The 15,388-nt window shown below is 28.8% G+C and overlaps 2 protein-coding genes and 1 long non-coding RNA gene across 4 annotated transcripts; 1 reads left to right on the top strand and 2 right to left on the bottom strand.

Annotated features, from left to right (window-relative positions):
• The first annotated feature begins 9,506 nt into the window (after positions 1 to 9,506).
• On the top strand, positions 9,507 to 11,126 carry LOC111292682 (putative WRKY transcription factor 75). 2 transcript variants are annotated; one of them, XM_089767353.1, is made up of 2 exons: positions 9,507 to 9,970; positions 10,643 to 11,126. In XM_089767353.1, the coding sequence occupies exons 1-2, from the start codon at positions 9,600 to 9,602 to the stop codon at positions 10,815 to 10,817; spliced, it is 546 nt and encodes a 181-aa protein (XP_089623479.1). In that variant the 5' UTR covers positions 9,507 to 9,599; the 3' UTR covers positions 10,818 to 11,126. The 2 variants fall into 2 exon arrangements, with proteins under 2 accessions (XP_089623479.1, XP_022740913.1); XM_022885178.2 differs by having other exon boundaries at positions 10,640 to 11,123.
• A 1,545-nt stretch (positions 11,127 to 12,671) lies between these two features.
• Positions 12,672 to 14,008, bottom strand: LOC111292642 (uncharacterized). The gene is made up of 2 exons (XM_022885118.2): positions 13,752 to 14,008; positions 12,672 to 12,917 (listed from the first exon to the last, which is right to left on the bottom strand). Exons 1-2 carry the CDS (start codon positions 13,901 to 13,903, stop codon positions 12,854 to 12,856), a joined length of 216 nt encoding a protein of 71 aa, XP_022740853.2. The 5' UTR covers positions 13,904 to 14,008; the 3' UTR covers positions 12,672 to 12,853.
• On the bottom strand, positions 13,298 to 13,743 carry LOC149516652 (uncharacterized). The gene is made up of 2 exons (XR_016345991.1): positions 13,564 to 13,743; positions 13,298 to 13,471 (listed from the first exon to the last, which is right to left on the bottom strand). It is a non-coding gene; the product is annotated as an uncharacterized LOC149516652 (long non-coding RNA).
• Positions 14,009 to 15,388: the final 1,380 nt, after the last annotated feature.

Genomic DNA, 15,388 nt, shown 5'->3' with positions numbered 1-15,388 from the left:
TTCAGTGACTTTCCTAACTTATGACACGTGCAAAATGAACAGCTAGGCTTTAAGTTACATAGCCAAGGCCAGTCATTGTTGCCATATTTTCCATAGCCAGTCTTCATTAACCATAAAAAGAACAAGAATCACATTCTCAAAAGAAGTTTCAAAATCTTTACTTGTTTTATTAGCAGTTTACCCAATTTACTACATCAGAACATATATATTTGGTCTTGATCCTGCCGTTTTTGACATAATTCCTTTTTTTTTTTTATGATAATTAAGTGATTTTATATATCCAAAGGAAATGGAAATATTGTTACATCAAAATTGTTCTAGCCAATATAGCCAGGAAACAAATAATCAAACATCGAGAGCAGAGCTGTTTAGACCATAGTTATCAGGACATTAAACCGTTTAAGGTTTCAAGTTATGGGGTTAATGGTTCAATGGGTCAATTGTCTGTTTAATAAAAAATATAAATATTTTAAAATTTTAAATTTTTAACTAAAATTATAGTTTAATAATTCAATTATAAAACTATAAATTTTAAGATATATCATAAACTATAAATTTTAAAATATAAAATTCATAGAATAATTAATTACTAAATTACTTAATATTTTATTAAAATCATATTTTATATTTTAATAGTTAGAAATAATATTTATATTTTAGTAAATATAATAAATAATAAGTAATAAATAATTATAAATAATTATTATTTATATTTATTAAAATATAAATATTATTTATTAATATATAATAATTAATCTTTATGTAATAAAAAAGAAATATCTATATCTAAAATTAATAAAAAGAAAATATTTATATTTACATGAAAATTAGTAAAAAGGAAATTAAAATCATTTACATATTTTTTATATGAATGTAGATTTTTTTATTAATTTTGCATATATACATTTTTTTATTAATTATTTTCGATCATAGTCAAATAGTTAATCATTTTTATTAATTTTATATATTATTAATTTTATAATTATTTTTTATTATGATATCAATTAATAAAATTTTTTGTTAGATAATTTTTTCTTGAAAATTGCTTATTTTTATACCTATATAAGTTTTTTTACAATATTATTATCCACCTGTCAAAATATGTTAATATATCATTAATATAAGGATGTACGGGCTTTGATAGTATAAAATAAGAATTGAAGGTTATTTGGATAAAATAGTAGTATAAGGGTTTAATTAAATTATTTTGAATACTTAAAGAATTTTTCTCATATTTTACTTAAACTTATTAATTAGTATTGAATCAATCCGATTAAAAAAAATCGTTTGATTTACTAGTTTATTTTGTAAATCACCAATTCACAACGATTTTAAATGGTTTAATTGTAAAACTGATCTAATTATAGAATTAAATCGATTTCAACATCGATTTACCCAATCGGACCGACGGTCTGATCCAATTCAATTCTGATAACAATAGTTTAGACCTTAAGCTATGCAAACATTATTATTAACAAAGTCTACAATTACATAATCAATCCTATTAATTTCAACACGACAACTTCTTTAATATGATTAAGAACTTGTAAGGAAAATTCTGCAACTTTTCATATAGTTCATTGTTTCTCTCTCTCCATATAAACACCTTATTTTGTCTTTACTTATTTAAGCGGTAGACGTAATCTATTTGGTTTATTATTTTATTTATTTATTTTTGTTTTTATTATTATTCTATAAATTAAAAAAAAAAACAAGTGATAAAATTTGATATTTGAAATTTAAAGTTTAAATTAAATTCTAAAAATTTAGTGTTTCTTGAAATCAAATTTTAAATTAAAAGTGATATTAATTGAAATCCTATCTTTATCATCTTATATAATTTATTGTTTAGGGTAAAAAGAGGTGAAAAATCAAAGCAAAATACAGAGAAATTAGAGTGAAAAATAAAGAGAAAACCCTAACAATTATAAGCAGTTCCATCTCATTTTCGTTCTTTTCTCCACCATATTGCCACCACCATCACAATTATCACATGAGTTTTTAATCTACCATAGCCTTCCATATTGCATGGATGTTTTTACCAACCATAACCTTTAAATAACCCTAATCCATAACTCAACTTATCCAACAATCAACATAGTACATTCAAATAAAGAGAAAATCATAAAAAAATTAACAGAAAATACAGGGAGAAAGAAAGCCACCAACTAAAAATCCATCACCATCAAACATCAAACTGTCTAATTCTATCACTACTGAAATCACTATGATCGACAACTCAATCACTATATTCAGTATCACAAAATCATAACTATCCCACACTACTTGCAAGATATTGCACGATAAACACACAAAATCTAGCAAGTCAAAAAACCCAACTTCAAGTTAATCATCCCCTACTAAAAATCAATCAGTCAAGAAATATCCAAAACTTAGAATTCTCAAAACCTAATAGACAATCAAAATACAAAAAGCTACAATCAATCTAAAATTAGTGATAATAAGTAGCAAAAAAAGCAATTTTGGTTGTAACTCACATCGATGAAGTGACCTCGATTAAAAAGTAAGGTTATAAGTTGATTAGAATTTTAAGAAATACACAAAACTCAAAATATCTGAAACCCAATAGATGATCAAAATACAAAAAGACACAATCAATCTAAGATCAGTCATAATAAGCAGTAAAGAACACAATATTTGTTATAACTCACGTCATTTTAAAGTTGGAGAAAGAAAAACACAAAAAACAAAAAGAAGGATGGTGGTGGTAACTTATAATGGTGATGCACCAAAATCTGAAAAAACCTATCGGTCTTCTTAAGGCATGAGTTTCTTGGTTAATTTTGTAGAGAAAAATATATATAAAAAAAATTGTAGAAGAAAAAAAAAAGATGAAAGAGAGATTTAATGTTTTCCAAAACATAACGTTTTGGATTATCAGAAAAATAGTGAACCCGAGCCAAGCTGTTTCATCATATTGAAGTTAAACCGAGCTAAAGGCCAAGTAGCTGAGCCATATTTTATTTTTCAAGCCAAACCACTTAAGCCAATTTTCTTAGCCGAGCCGAGACATATATTTTTTGGTAAATTTTTTTTTTACTATTTTTCTTATTTGTTTAATATTTCTTTTGAGTGGGTTTCATTTTTAAAATAAAAATAATTTAAAAATAAGAAAAAGTTAATCATTAATTTTCTTTTTAAACAAAAATTTTTAAAAAAATAAAGAAAAAGTTGAAGTATCAATTTTTTCTTAAATAAAAATAATTTCAAATTTTTGAGGAAAAAGTTGAAATATTTAATTTTTTTTAAATAAAAAAATATTTTAAAAAATATTTTTCAAAAAAAGTTAAAGTATCAATTTTTCTTAAATAAAAAAAATATTTCAAAAAATGTTTAAGGAAAAGTTGAAGTATCAATTTTCTTTAAAACGCAAATAATTTCAAAAAGATTTGAGGGAAGAGCTGAAATATCAATCTTTCCTTAAACAAGAATTTTCAAGAATTTGAGAATAAAGTTAAAATATCAATTTTTCTTAAAGTAAAATTTTTTAAAAATCATAAAAAATAATAAAATAAATATTAAATAATTTGATAACAAAGCCTCTGCAAAAAAAAAAATAGTAGTTTTCTTGTATACTCTTGAGGTGAGAGAATTTTCTTAATTTTCTATCAAAAGTATTGGAGTCAATTAAAAATAATTTCTAATAATTAACTATTTGATAAGTTTTTTTAAAGCCTCAATGGATAACACGAAATCAAACTAGTATCACCATTTGATGAGCGTTATAAAAATATTATAACTTTCTTCACACGTAATCGTACTCTCGAATCTAATTCTAATTTCGTAAATATTGAATCTACTTTTTAAAGATATTTTAATCAAATTTTAAACTTCTCTTTAAAATCGGATAGATTCAATTAGGTGACCAATGACATTTAAATAAAAGGATTAATAACAATTCCTAAAGTTTATGTCTGATGATAAGTCATTGATCTATACATTATGACACTCAACATATGAGTTGTGGACATAATTTCCATTGTTACGGTACAGCCACATTTTTATAGTATCTTAAGCAGCATAGGAATATAAAGAAAGGGAAATAAGATACTAATTTTGCATTATTATATTCTGAAACCTTCTTAATTATTTGAAAGAAAATTACATGCCATTTCTTTTGCTCTCAATCATATTATATATGGAGTAATCTTAAACATTTTAGGAATTGAAGTGAATCTGACTCATTTCCAAATTTCAGAGGTAAAGGACCTTTGACCTTGGATGCCACATATCAGAAAAATTTTCAGTCTTCAGAATGATTACAAGTTGTAGTTTTAATGTTAGCAGACACTGAAGTCAATCAGAATTATAAAATTTTCATGGAAATAATTATGCTTTCAGAATTTCAAGCAGTGGTTAGGCAAACAAGCTAGTGCTCCATTTAACCATGTCAAGGTCTGTAATCTACTCATCAACTATACATAGTAAAAGCATGCAGTAGGTGAAAAATCCTCCAAATGGCATGATTATGATATATATGATTATAAAAATTTTGCTTTATAGAAACCATCTCCTAACTATGCTTCAAACTTAGGTCCACCAAAACCAATTATGCGAGAGTTTGGTTCAAAACATTGAGAAAAATAAGTTTTCATGGATATAATTTCAACCATCCAAAAATTTTCAGATGTATATCTTTTCTTTTTTGAGTAATTTACAAATTTGATGTTCTATCCATGTAGGTTTATTTTAAATTCTTAATGTAAAATGGATTGATTTAGGATGAGATGTACAACTTATTCGGTAACATATCGTATGTGTTTTTGCATAGTGACTTGAATCCAAATTTGTTAAGAGAATCACTCATGAATATCCAATTATAAATTGTTCTATATATCTGACTTTTGTGTAATATTTTATTTTCATTTATAACATTTAAAACTCATATTTTCATCCATGATCTTTTAAAAATGTTTCAAATTCATTCATTACTCCATTAACCTTCACTAAAATTTGATAAAATTTGTATGGCAAAAAGATGGGTTTCTTTTGACTTTTTTTAATTAAAATTTATGTCATATAAACATCTACGGCATATTAATAATGATATGACATTTTCTGTTAAATTTTTAACAATGAAATATTACGCAAAATTAAAATCATGAACGTCTTGTACATTTTACTCTAAGATTACCTAATTGATAACTAACTGTGATTCATACAATTCCCATGCATGTAGAAGACGTCTGCTGTACTATGAAAGAAGCCCTATGTTCCCAATCTATCTTAATTTGGTATGTAAAGAGTGGAAATTAGACAACAATCTCAAAATTTTCAATGTAATATTGGAACTAAATCATGGACTTTTGAAACATTGTTGTTCATGGGAATTAAGATCATCATTTAACGAGCAGATGTCATGGCTATAATTTCGTCTGATATGATCTCTCTTTTTGAAGATTTTCATTTTCTTTTAATTCTTTGGCATTGCGTACGTATGCCCTTAATTATTATTAGTTGCCATTCAACAATGGAAACTGCTCTTTGGAATTCAAGCAGCAGAATTCATCAATGGAATGACAATTAAAATTTGTAACAAAAGTTACCACACCTTCCTAGCAGCTTCTTCGACCTGACTCTCCGGTGGCTTTGATGTGGACAGCTGCTCGCCCATGGCTGCTGCCATAGATTTTCTTGAGAGCAATTATTAGCCTATGTATACTATTCTTCTTCCTTAGGTACATGATGATCACTAAATCTGCGTAGAAATCAAACTACAGTGGTCAGAATCACAGAATCATACCATTAAAAGCACGCAGGAAACTGGTTAGCAGTGGGCAAAACAATCAATGTGACAATCTTCACTGTATTTTAAAATATCTACTTAAATCTCTCTGATCTATCTTCAATATAGCTGAAAATGGATTGGATATAGTGAACAAGAGTTCTCCTCCATTGACAAATCACAAATTGAATCCTGCACGAGCTTAAGGGTTATGACCTTCTAGAGCTGGCTAGCTAGTCCAAAATTGTGGATAATATACATAGAAATTGGAAAGTATGAAATTAACCAATATTTTAAGATCAAAACCAAGATTTCTGAGGCATGAATTTCTAAAATGTCTTGTTTAAAGTTACAAGTAATATTAGAGAGAATAGTTCAAACCCACTTAAACCTAAATTAACCACATGTTTAGGTGAATGGTTAATTCAGTATCCTTTTGTCTAGGGGGTTTTCACTCAACCCTTCATTAGGTTTAAAAAAAATCTTTAAGCAATTCAAAACCAAGATTTCTAAGGCATGAATTTCTAAAATGTCTTGTTTAAAGTTACAAGTAATATTAGAGAGAATAGTTCAAACCCACTTAAACCTAAATTAACCAACTGTTTAGGTGAATGGTTAATTCAGTATCCATTTGTCTAGGGGGTTTTCACTCAACCCTTCATTAGGTTTAAAAAAAATCTTTAAGCAATTCAAAATTAACTATTACCATTTTAATAATTTTTCACAAAACCCTCAAACTAAACATTTGTTTCTTTAGTATGAAAGCTTCTTTTAATCTACTTTATCTTACTAAAATGGTATATATATTGTATATATATTGTATTCATTTTTTTAATTTTGATAATATGATATTTAATTAGATGATGTACATATTCTAATACAAAGAAAATGATTCAAACTCGAATTAGTCATTTACGTGTACTCTGACGTATGATAGGTTTTCAAATTTTTTTAAACTCTTAAATTCTTGATTAGTATATTTGATTTAACTTCTAATCTCCCTTCCATCTTTTGAAATTTTGTCAAAATGAGAATAAGAATAATATTCAAGTTCAACTTTTCCTTGGGTGGCCTATATTAATTATATATTATTAATTAGGTCATTCATCATTTTCCTTTATTCTAAAAACCCTAGACTTTATAAACTAATTTTTCTTCTCCTAATAATGAAAATAATTTTCTTCACCAGAAATATTTTTCTTTCATAATATCTCATTTAATGGTAGTAGTGTTAAACATAAGTTTATCATCCTAAAAAATTAGTGATAAAAATACTCAAATATACCTTGAAATCTTCATTAAGGTTGGATAATTATATTTTTCAAATCAACAACTTCCTATGCATAAAGATAATTAATTATTGTTAAAATGGTTGGATAGAGAGGCTTAGGGTAAGTTAGAACTATATATGCAATAAAGAGTTATGCTACCAATTATTTATAATTACAAAATCAAATAATGAGTTAGATTGAAATTATTTTGAAAAATCAATTTTCATATTAAAATATTCATGTAACCTCGGATACGGGTAAGATTCAATTTTGACATATAGTTAAACAAAAGAATTAACCTATTAATTTTGCAATAAATTTTCTTTTGAAAGATAAACATATGATCTTAGCTAGTGTGTTTGGAGGAGAAATTAACCACATTTTCCCCAATTCCTTATGTAACGTTGGTGGAAAATTTTGGCAAAGAAGTGATATGCATGAAAAGGAAATATTGGAAAGAGAAGAGAAATTAAGATTTAAGCCGACAATTGGTCTCTTGCCAAGTAACATAAACTCGTGGGAATGTGTGAGTTTTTGACGTTTCAAACATGGGTTGATAATCCAATAGGACAATATCTTCGACATTCAAGAAATTAAAATTCGCTTTGCTTTTCTAATTTATCAAGAATATTTTGACTGGCTGGCTGGCTAGGCTGCTCACTGCGCAGACCTAACCACAAACCAAATTATGTTATGACTATGATTATTAGCCTCTCAATTCTTCATTTTATGTCCATTTTCTTTCCAAATTCAAACCCACATGCTTTCTTGACGTTTTTCTTTAATTTGCATTAATATATCCCACGTCTCCACTTTCTCTTTATATTTCTCTCTCCGATGCATTTGATTTGATGGAAAATTGGCTCAAAATAAAATTTATTACATTACCTATTAAAAAAATAATCTTTTATCAATTAGTTTTAAAATTGAAGATTTTAAATTCAAATTTTAATCGTTACTTAAACAAAGTATTTTTTGAAATGTTAATTTTAAAGTGTGATGCTTATAATCTTACATTTGAAAATTGTAAAAATATGATATGATATATATAAAAATTTAAATTCAAACTTATGAGCGTTTTTTATAAGATAAAGTTGTAAAAAATTTTTTATCAAAATAAATAATATCTCATAAGTTAGATATGAATCTTCACATAAAAATTTTAAAAATAAGAATCAAAAATAAATTATTTCATTAAATGACCATAAGTCTCTATCGACATTTTATTATAGACTAAAGGAAGAATGCATACAACAAATTAAAAAAATAAGAAGAAAAAAGTTTAAAAAGCAAAGGAAAAGAAGACAAGTGCATATATATTTAGAGAGTAATATTGATATTTTTTCGTGGTTCCTTGACCATTTTTGGGTATGGACTAATGGCTATGGTTTTTTTTTTTCTTTCTTTCTTTCTTTCAAGTGATTGAGAGGGAATAATACATAGACGTGGATAAAACAATATGGTGTCATATCTTGTCTTGGGTTGTGACAACATTTCGAAAAGAGGCAGTGACTTTGGTTGCAAAACCCTTTAGCAATTCTCAGTATGTAGCCAGGGTTCATCAAAAAAAAGTATATATTGAAGAATCTACTGGTTTGGTGGAGAATCCTATCCAGCCACATCAATGGAGATCCAAATCATAATTGGATTCGCCATTAAGTTATGTCCATGATCATGAATTTGTCATTCTTTCAAAATTTTCCATTATATATGCGATCACAATTATTTTTAAATTTTTATTTCAAAATTTTAAAGCACATTTTTTATATTTTACTATATATTTAAGTGTCAAAATTACGATGATTGATTCTTAAATTAATTGATATATCATTAAAATTAGCTTTGAAAATTATAAAATTACTAATATTTATGCGCATAACTTTTTCTTTTCAACATAATAATTCAATAAAAAATTTCCAACTTGATACAAATTTGATAATCTTCATGGAAGGGCGCAGTCACACGTGCATGCACTAAAACAACCCACCAGCCAAAAAAACATTATTATTAAATAACACAAGTAGTACTAAATCTGTAATAAATTAGAAAATTCTTTTAAAACTTTTAAACAGCTGCAAATGAGATCAGTCCAAAGAAGACTGCTAGCTGTTATTAGTCTACAACAATTCAATATCTTTTTTTTCAAGAGTTATCATATATTCTTTCTTTGGTTTTTTTAACACGATGAGAAAGTTTTTTATCATATGGTGATATCATTTTATGACTAAATACTTGAGATGTGATTGTTGTATATTAAAAGTTTTTATCAAATTACAAAAATAATTTTAAACTTCTATATTATGAAAAATAGTGTCTTTGTCCTAATGATGAAGCCGCCCCAAAATTTTCCACATACTTTTTCCTAATCAATCCGCTAATGAAGCTGTTCTATTTTCTATGCTTTACCTTAGAAAATTTTCGTGCCGTTTACGACACCTTTAACTCTATAAATATGGCTTTGTATTTTTCTGCTTTTACTGATCTTGAATGAATTTGCATAGCTTTTTTAGTCTTCCATAAGTAAGCCGCCTCTTCTTTTGCAGTGATCTTCGTCTTTATATAAGCACCGGCTTTTATTCCATATGGAGAATTATCAAATGTTCTTTCCTATCTCTTCCCCAGCAGCATCGGCTTATCCGTTGGCACCTTTGCCAGTAAACATGGCACCTAGTTCTCAAATTTTTAACAATTTTCATGGGAATACCTCCAATGGGCTCTTGGCCTTGAAGACAGAAGAAAACTTCATTGAGAAACCAGAAGTTAAGGAACTTGTTCAGAATGGGAAATTTGTAGGTTCTGATGAAACTGGGATGAAATCAGGTAAAAAAAACGAAAAGAAGATTAGGAAGCCTAGATTTGCTTTTCAAACAAGGAGTCAGGTTGATATACTTGACGATGGATACCGTTGGAGGAAATATGGGCAAAAAGCTGTTAAGAACAACAAATTTCCAAGGTTTGTTTGACTTCTTTGTTCCATTGCATGCATTTCCTCAATTCCAATGGTACTGATGATATATGATCTTGAGACTTTGATGCATATCATATAGTAGTTGATATATTTTGGAGAAAAATAATGTTTTCAACATGGCATAGCCCGCCATTATCATCCATATCATATCCTTTGACAGTAAAGTATTTACGATAGATATATCCCACTTATTTTACCTAGCTGAAAGATAATATAAGATCAGTTGGTGCAATTGTTCCTTTCAGACTTTGGAACCATTTATAACATGCGTGCACTACCCCTTGCAAATTGCAATGCATGGATACAAAAGAAATTCCATAACTGATGATTCTCTATTTACAAGTTTTTGTCTAGGGTTTTTTTTTTCTCCCTCTCTCTCCCAATAATTCTTCTTAATATATTAGAATTAGAAGAATTCATATAGCTAGCATAGCAATGCAAGAACTTCCTAACCAGTAACTACAAACAACTAAATATATATACATATATATATATATATATATATATATTCTTCTCACTATTTCTATATGCAACTTAGAAATTTTCTGAGGGTCTCAATTATCTATCTTTTGTAATTGGTCTTCCAAATTCTGATTTCTAAATCAATCGAAGCATGGTTTGAGGTCAGCTAACACTGTAATTGTTTATGTACAGAAGCTACTACCGATGCACACATCAGGGATGCAATGTAAAGAAGCAAGTCCAACGTCTAACCAAAGATGAAAGTATGGTTGTGACGACTTACGAAGGGATGCACACTCATCCTATAGAGAAGCCAATTGACAATTTTGAACATATCTTGAGTCAAATGCAAATTTACACACCCTTTTGAAACTCATCATCAATCGTCGTCCGTGCATATATAAATATATAGCTAGATGACCAAAATGCTGTATGCTTAGTAAAGACATACCAACCTTGAATTTCTGTTAATCCTTCCATATGAAATAATAAATTTGTAATCTTACAAGTTTTCTTTTGTTTTTTCTTCTCTTATACTTAATTACTTAGGAAATGGGAGGGAAATTCAAACCTGAAACCTCATTTTTGGAGGTAATTAATGGTAGGTCATTTAGACATTGTGTATTTTAAATGATAAAGAATTAACCCTATTTTCTTCAGGCAATTTTTATATATCGTTTTTACAATTTTTTCCTTCTTTTATTTGCAGCTGACAAGATATTAGAAGCACAAATATCAGTATGTTTCAATCTAGAGAAAAACTAATTACATCCCAAACTTTTACAAATAAATCTGCTGCTAATTAAGTTCTTTAATGTATGCTAACATTTTTTAACTTTCCTATACGTTAATTGTTTATATGAGCTTAACTTGATTCTAATTATAGTAGGAAATATTTAATCAAATATCAAAAGATTTAGTAAAATATGACCAAATTTACTTGGTGGGCAACTTAGTGAACTTATATATTTAAATAGTGGTAGTCTCTATTTAATCATAAACTTAACCCTTTTAACCCCTAAACCCAACCCCAATTCATAACCTTAAACCTGAAAACCTAACTTTTTTTTTTTTTTTGATAAATGATATTTCATTGATCCAAGGAAGCAGGAGAAAACAAATAAAAAAATGAACTTTATCACTTCCTATACAATTCCCTGATTTTTTGCATGCAGAGCTAATAGAAGAATCATTCGTATTTTTTACAAATTTTAAAAGGCGGAACTACTTTGCATCAAAACTAATGCCTTGCAAAATATTGTCAGTATTTGGAAAACAAATGCCAGGCTTTAGAGAATTTCTCAAATGCCATATGTGGTATACACTTGCTGTCCACGCTTCTCTCAGAATCATAGCCTTGAAAGTCTGGCGTAATAAATAACCCAGTTAAACTCTTACTATCAGTTTTGGATGCTACCAGTAAATTCATACTTTGCTAAAACCAATTGCCAAATTTTATTTGAGAAGTCACAAGAAAAGAAAAGACGATCCTTGATCTCTTCCTTTTTATCACTCAAGTAGTAAGTGATAACATTAACTAATATGCTCAATATTAAGAACCGCAAGCCAAGTGATAAAACAATGTCTAAGGATCATCTTTTCTTATTTAAAGATGATAAAAATGAATTTTTTTAGAGTATGACTATGAGAGGATCAACCAAGTTTCCCCTGTGGCTTCTGTTTTTCGACTACTTGCCAATGTCCTTCCTTAATCAGAAGGTGGAACAGGTAGCCATAAGATGCAACAGGATAACCCTCCCGATCCATCGAGTCCTATATTGTGCCTTCTCTCTTCTGTCACCACTTTATCTCAATGCAGTCAAATACCATTAGGTCTCTAGATCTCGTAGGTAATTGCCTTGAGATATCTTTGTATTATGATGACAATGTCTTCTTTGAGCGGTAGTGTTATGATCAGAAAGTAAAGCAATATCCTCCCAAATTTTAGTGGGAAAATTTTGACAGTCATTTGGATAATGTAAGGAACAACAGCATAATTTTAAAGATCTGCAAACTGAAGATTCTTCCTTTTCCCTCATTTTTTTTTATTTTTTTATTCTTTTTACAGAGATATATGCTGGTCCAAACAGAATTGACATTTCTCAAAAGTATTAATCACTGTATTGTCACCAGCAGTGTACTTTGTTGGTGGAGTATCGGATTCATATTTTCTTGGATTCGTAGTTCTAATGACGAGTTCCATCTCAAATACCATAAATGCATCTCACCAAAAATTAAGTCTCAGTGAATTAACAAACCAAAAAAGTTACGATAACAAAAGTTAGCAGTTCTGAAGTATAGAAATACCCAGACATTAATCAAGACTTATTCTAAATAACAACCTATATATTCAAAATTTGATAACCGCAAACTATTATATATAAACCCAAACTCCCCTATAAGACACTAGTCCTTCTCCTTAGGAGGAGACTTGGACTCCAATTCCTTAGGCTTTGCCTTCTCCGCTGCCCTGAAAGAAGATCGTCAAAGTGAGAAATAACCCTTGTGTTAAGATAAGAACCATTTCCAACAAATGGTTGGAACAGATACAGACAATATATACAAAAACTGAAGAGTCGGAAGCATAATTGAGATAGAAGTAGGTTTCTTTTTGAAGTGATTCACCTAATATTAGAATCACATCTCCCATAACTGGAACGAAGAGTGATGAGTAATGTTCTTACAAACATAGAGTTACACCTACGTTTCAATATCTACTTTTACCTGCTTGGTACACAAATGTAATCCTGAACAAGTAAAGGGTGTGTGTGGGTAAGTTTAGCTACAAGTTTCCATCCATGGGCACAAATAAACATCAGACATGATATGATTAAAGGAGGGGAGAACAGTGAAGAAGTGGTGGGATTATGTATACACAGAATCCATGACAAAAGTGCTTCATTACATACAGCCTTATGCCAAAAATAAAACAAAATTTGCATTTTAAAATGATACTATCAGAACTTAACTCCAATGCAAGTTAGTTCTATCACATCCGGAGACAAAATACACAATGCAGCTCAACTGCAAAAACAGAACCATCGTCATAACTAAGTGAAACAAAACCAGAAGCAAAATCTCAAGAAGAGTTCAAGGTTTAATAAATTCTAAACAACCTTGGTCAATGTGGGGATATGATTCCAATTCTAAATATCTCCTTTGGTGCTATAATTCATATTAAAGCCCTAAAAAGGTTCAAAAAATTACTACTTCGAGCATTAAAAAAAAAGTCAAAATTAATTCAAAAACAATAAAATAGCAAAAGAAAAAAAAAAAAACCCAGATTGTAAAGAAAAAGGCTTACTTGGAAGCAGTAGAGGATTCTTCTTCAAGCCAATTCCTTATATGCTTAACATTGCGCCTAAAGATCGCAGCCGATTGTTTAACGTCGCTTCGCAGTAAAAGAACCACCGCACTAACGCCTGCTACTGTTAATATAAAGTTCGTCAACGCCATTTACAGCAGAAATTTATGACCTTCAAGGACCAAGAATCGAAGGGTAAAGAGAGAGAGAGTGAAGTGATTTGAACTGATAGGGTTTTAATTGGGGATTGTTCTTTTCTCGGGGAGGACGAATATTATTATTAGGACTCTTTGCCCGCTAATTTTGGGATTGGGCCGAGTCTCAGCCCATTTCTTCTTTTTGTTGGGCTCTTTTTTACTCGAAAATCAAGATACATAGCCCAATTGGACCAGATTATAATTCTACAAACACTAATTAAGAATGATTAGCTAAAGAGATTAATTTCTTTTCTTTTTATGTTAACAATGTAAAGGTTTAAAAAAAAAAGAATAGTACTCTTTACCAATATTAAATTTGTTTATACACTTACTATGACAAGATATATAGGTTTTCTTTTTACAAATTAAGCAATAGTCTTGGAATAAAAAAAAATTATAAGTGTTAAAATATAAATTTTAAGTCCATTGTATGTCACTTTTTAAAATAATTATATAAATTATTTTAATTTTAATTTTAATTTTAACAAATAATTTTGCAACCATTAGGAATTAAATCGTATGTTAAGCCAAATGACAAGGAGCAATTTCTGCAGGTGATTGGTGGCCTATACGGAACAGTAAAGTTGCTGAACAATTTTATCCAAATCTTGTTTCATCATTTCTAAATGCAACTTTTCTGTAGCAAAAGTGATTGAATTAATCAATTCACACGTAAACCCAGGAAAAAGTAGGTTCCTAGGTTGTCCAAAACGCACGGGCATTTCTTTTCACTATTTCTCTTTTGGGCATATCAGGTTGTAAATAAATGGCATTTGGCGCTCTCAAGGGTTATTATCTTTTTCTGGTACCATCTTCCTGCTTCTACGCTTGAACAGATACATTAAAAATCTTCAACCCATCATGTTAGATTTCTTACATTTTTATGTTGATTATGCAAATAAATCTGTTACAAACACTTTTTTTTGTCATGCAGGAACTGCCGCTGGAGGCAGCTTGGATAACAAAAAAATGAGTTAGTCTTGCCAGAGTGCCACATAGGCTTTTAACATGACCCTGTTAAACTATTATAGGAAGTCGATCAGATAAGTGTAATGATTTGAAGAGGGTTAACAGAGCTTAGCTCAGAATGGGTAATTAATTTCTCCATTGACGTAGCTAGATCCATTGAACAATATATATAAATATATATATATATACCAGGTGGGTCAAATCAGCCTTTTGCTCGGTGGTTATCCTGTCACCATAAAGACCAAAGAGAACAAATCACCCGCATTTTCGTGCTCCTGAGTCGTAGAAAAGTTGATTTCATCCTTTAAAATCTATAATTTCCCATTAATTAAGTAGGAAATGAAAGACAAATAGATAAAGTTGAAGTAAATCGCCATTAGAAAAAGATTTAATTGAAATTCCAGTGCCAAAAAGGAAAGACAATGTCCACCAACTTTCATTAATTTATTATTACAAGTCATTTGCAAACAG

The sequence above is a fragment of the Durio zibethinus genome, chromosome 10 (assembly GCF_047325235.1).
Source record: "Durio zibethinus cultivar Kanyao isolate XHJ-2024 chromosome 10, ASM4732523v1, whole genome shotgun sequence".
NCBI classification, from domain to species: domain Eukaryota; kingdom Viridiplantae; phylum Streptophyta; class Magnoliopsida; order Malvales; family Malvaceae; genus Durio; species Durio zibethinus.
Note: the sequence above shows the minus strand (reverse complement) of the source record. Positions and strands in the feature narration are given on the sequence as shown.

Excerpts from the sequence above, each read along its gene's own strand:
- LOC111292682 (XM_022885178.2), top strand. The coding sequence starts at position 9,600 with ATGGAGAATTATCAAATGTTCTTTCCTATCTCTTCCCCAGCAGCATCG. Across the intron at positions 9,971-10,639 it reads AAGAACAACAAATTTCCAAG|AAGCTACTACCGATGCACAC; the intron begins GTTTGTTTGACT and ends GTTTATGTACAG.
- LOC111292642 (XM_022885118.2), bottom strand. The coding sequence starts at position 13,903 with ATGGCGTTGACGAACTTTATATTAACAGTAGCAGGCGTTAGTGCGGTG. Across the intron at positions 12,918-13,751 it reads GAATCCTCTACTGCTTCCAA|GGCAGCGGAGAAGGCAAAGC; the intron begins GTAAGCCTTTTT and ends ATCTTCTTTCAG.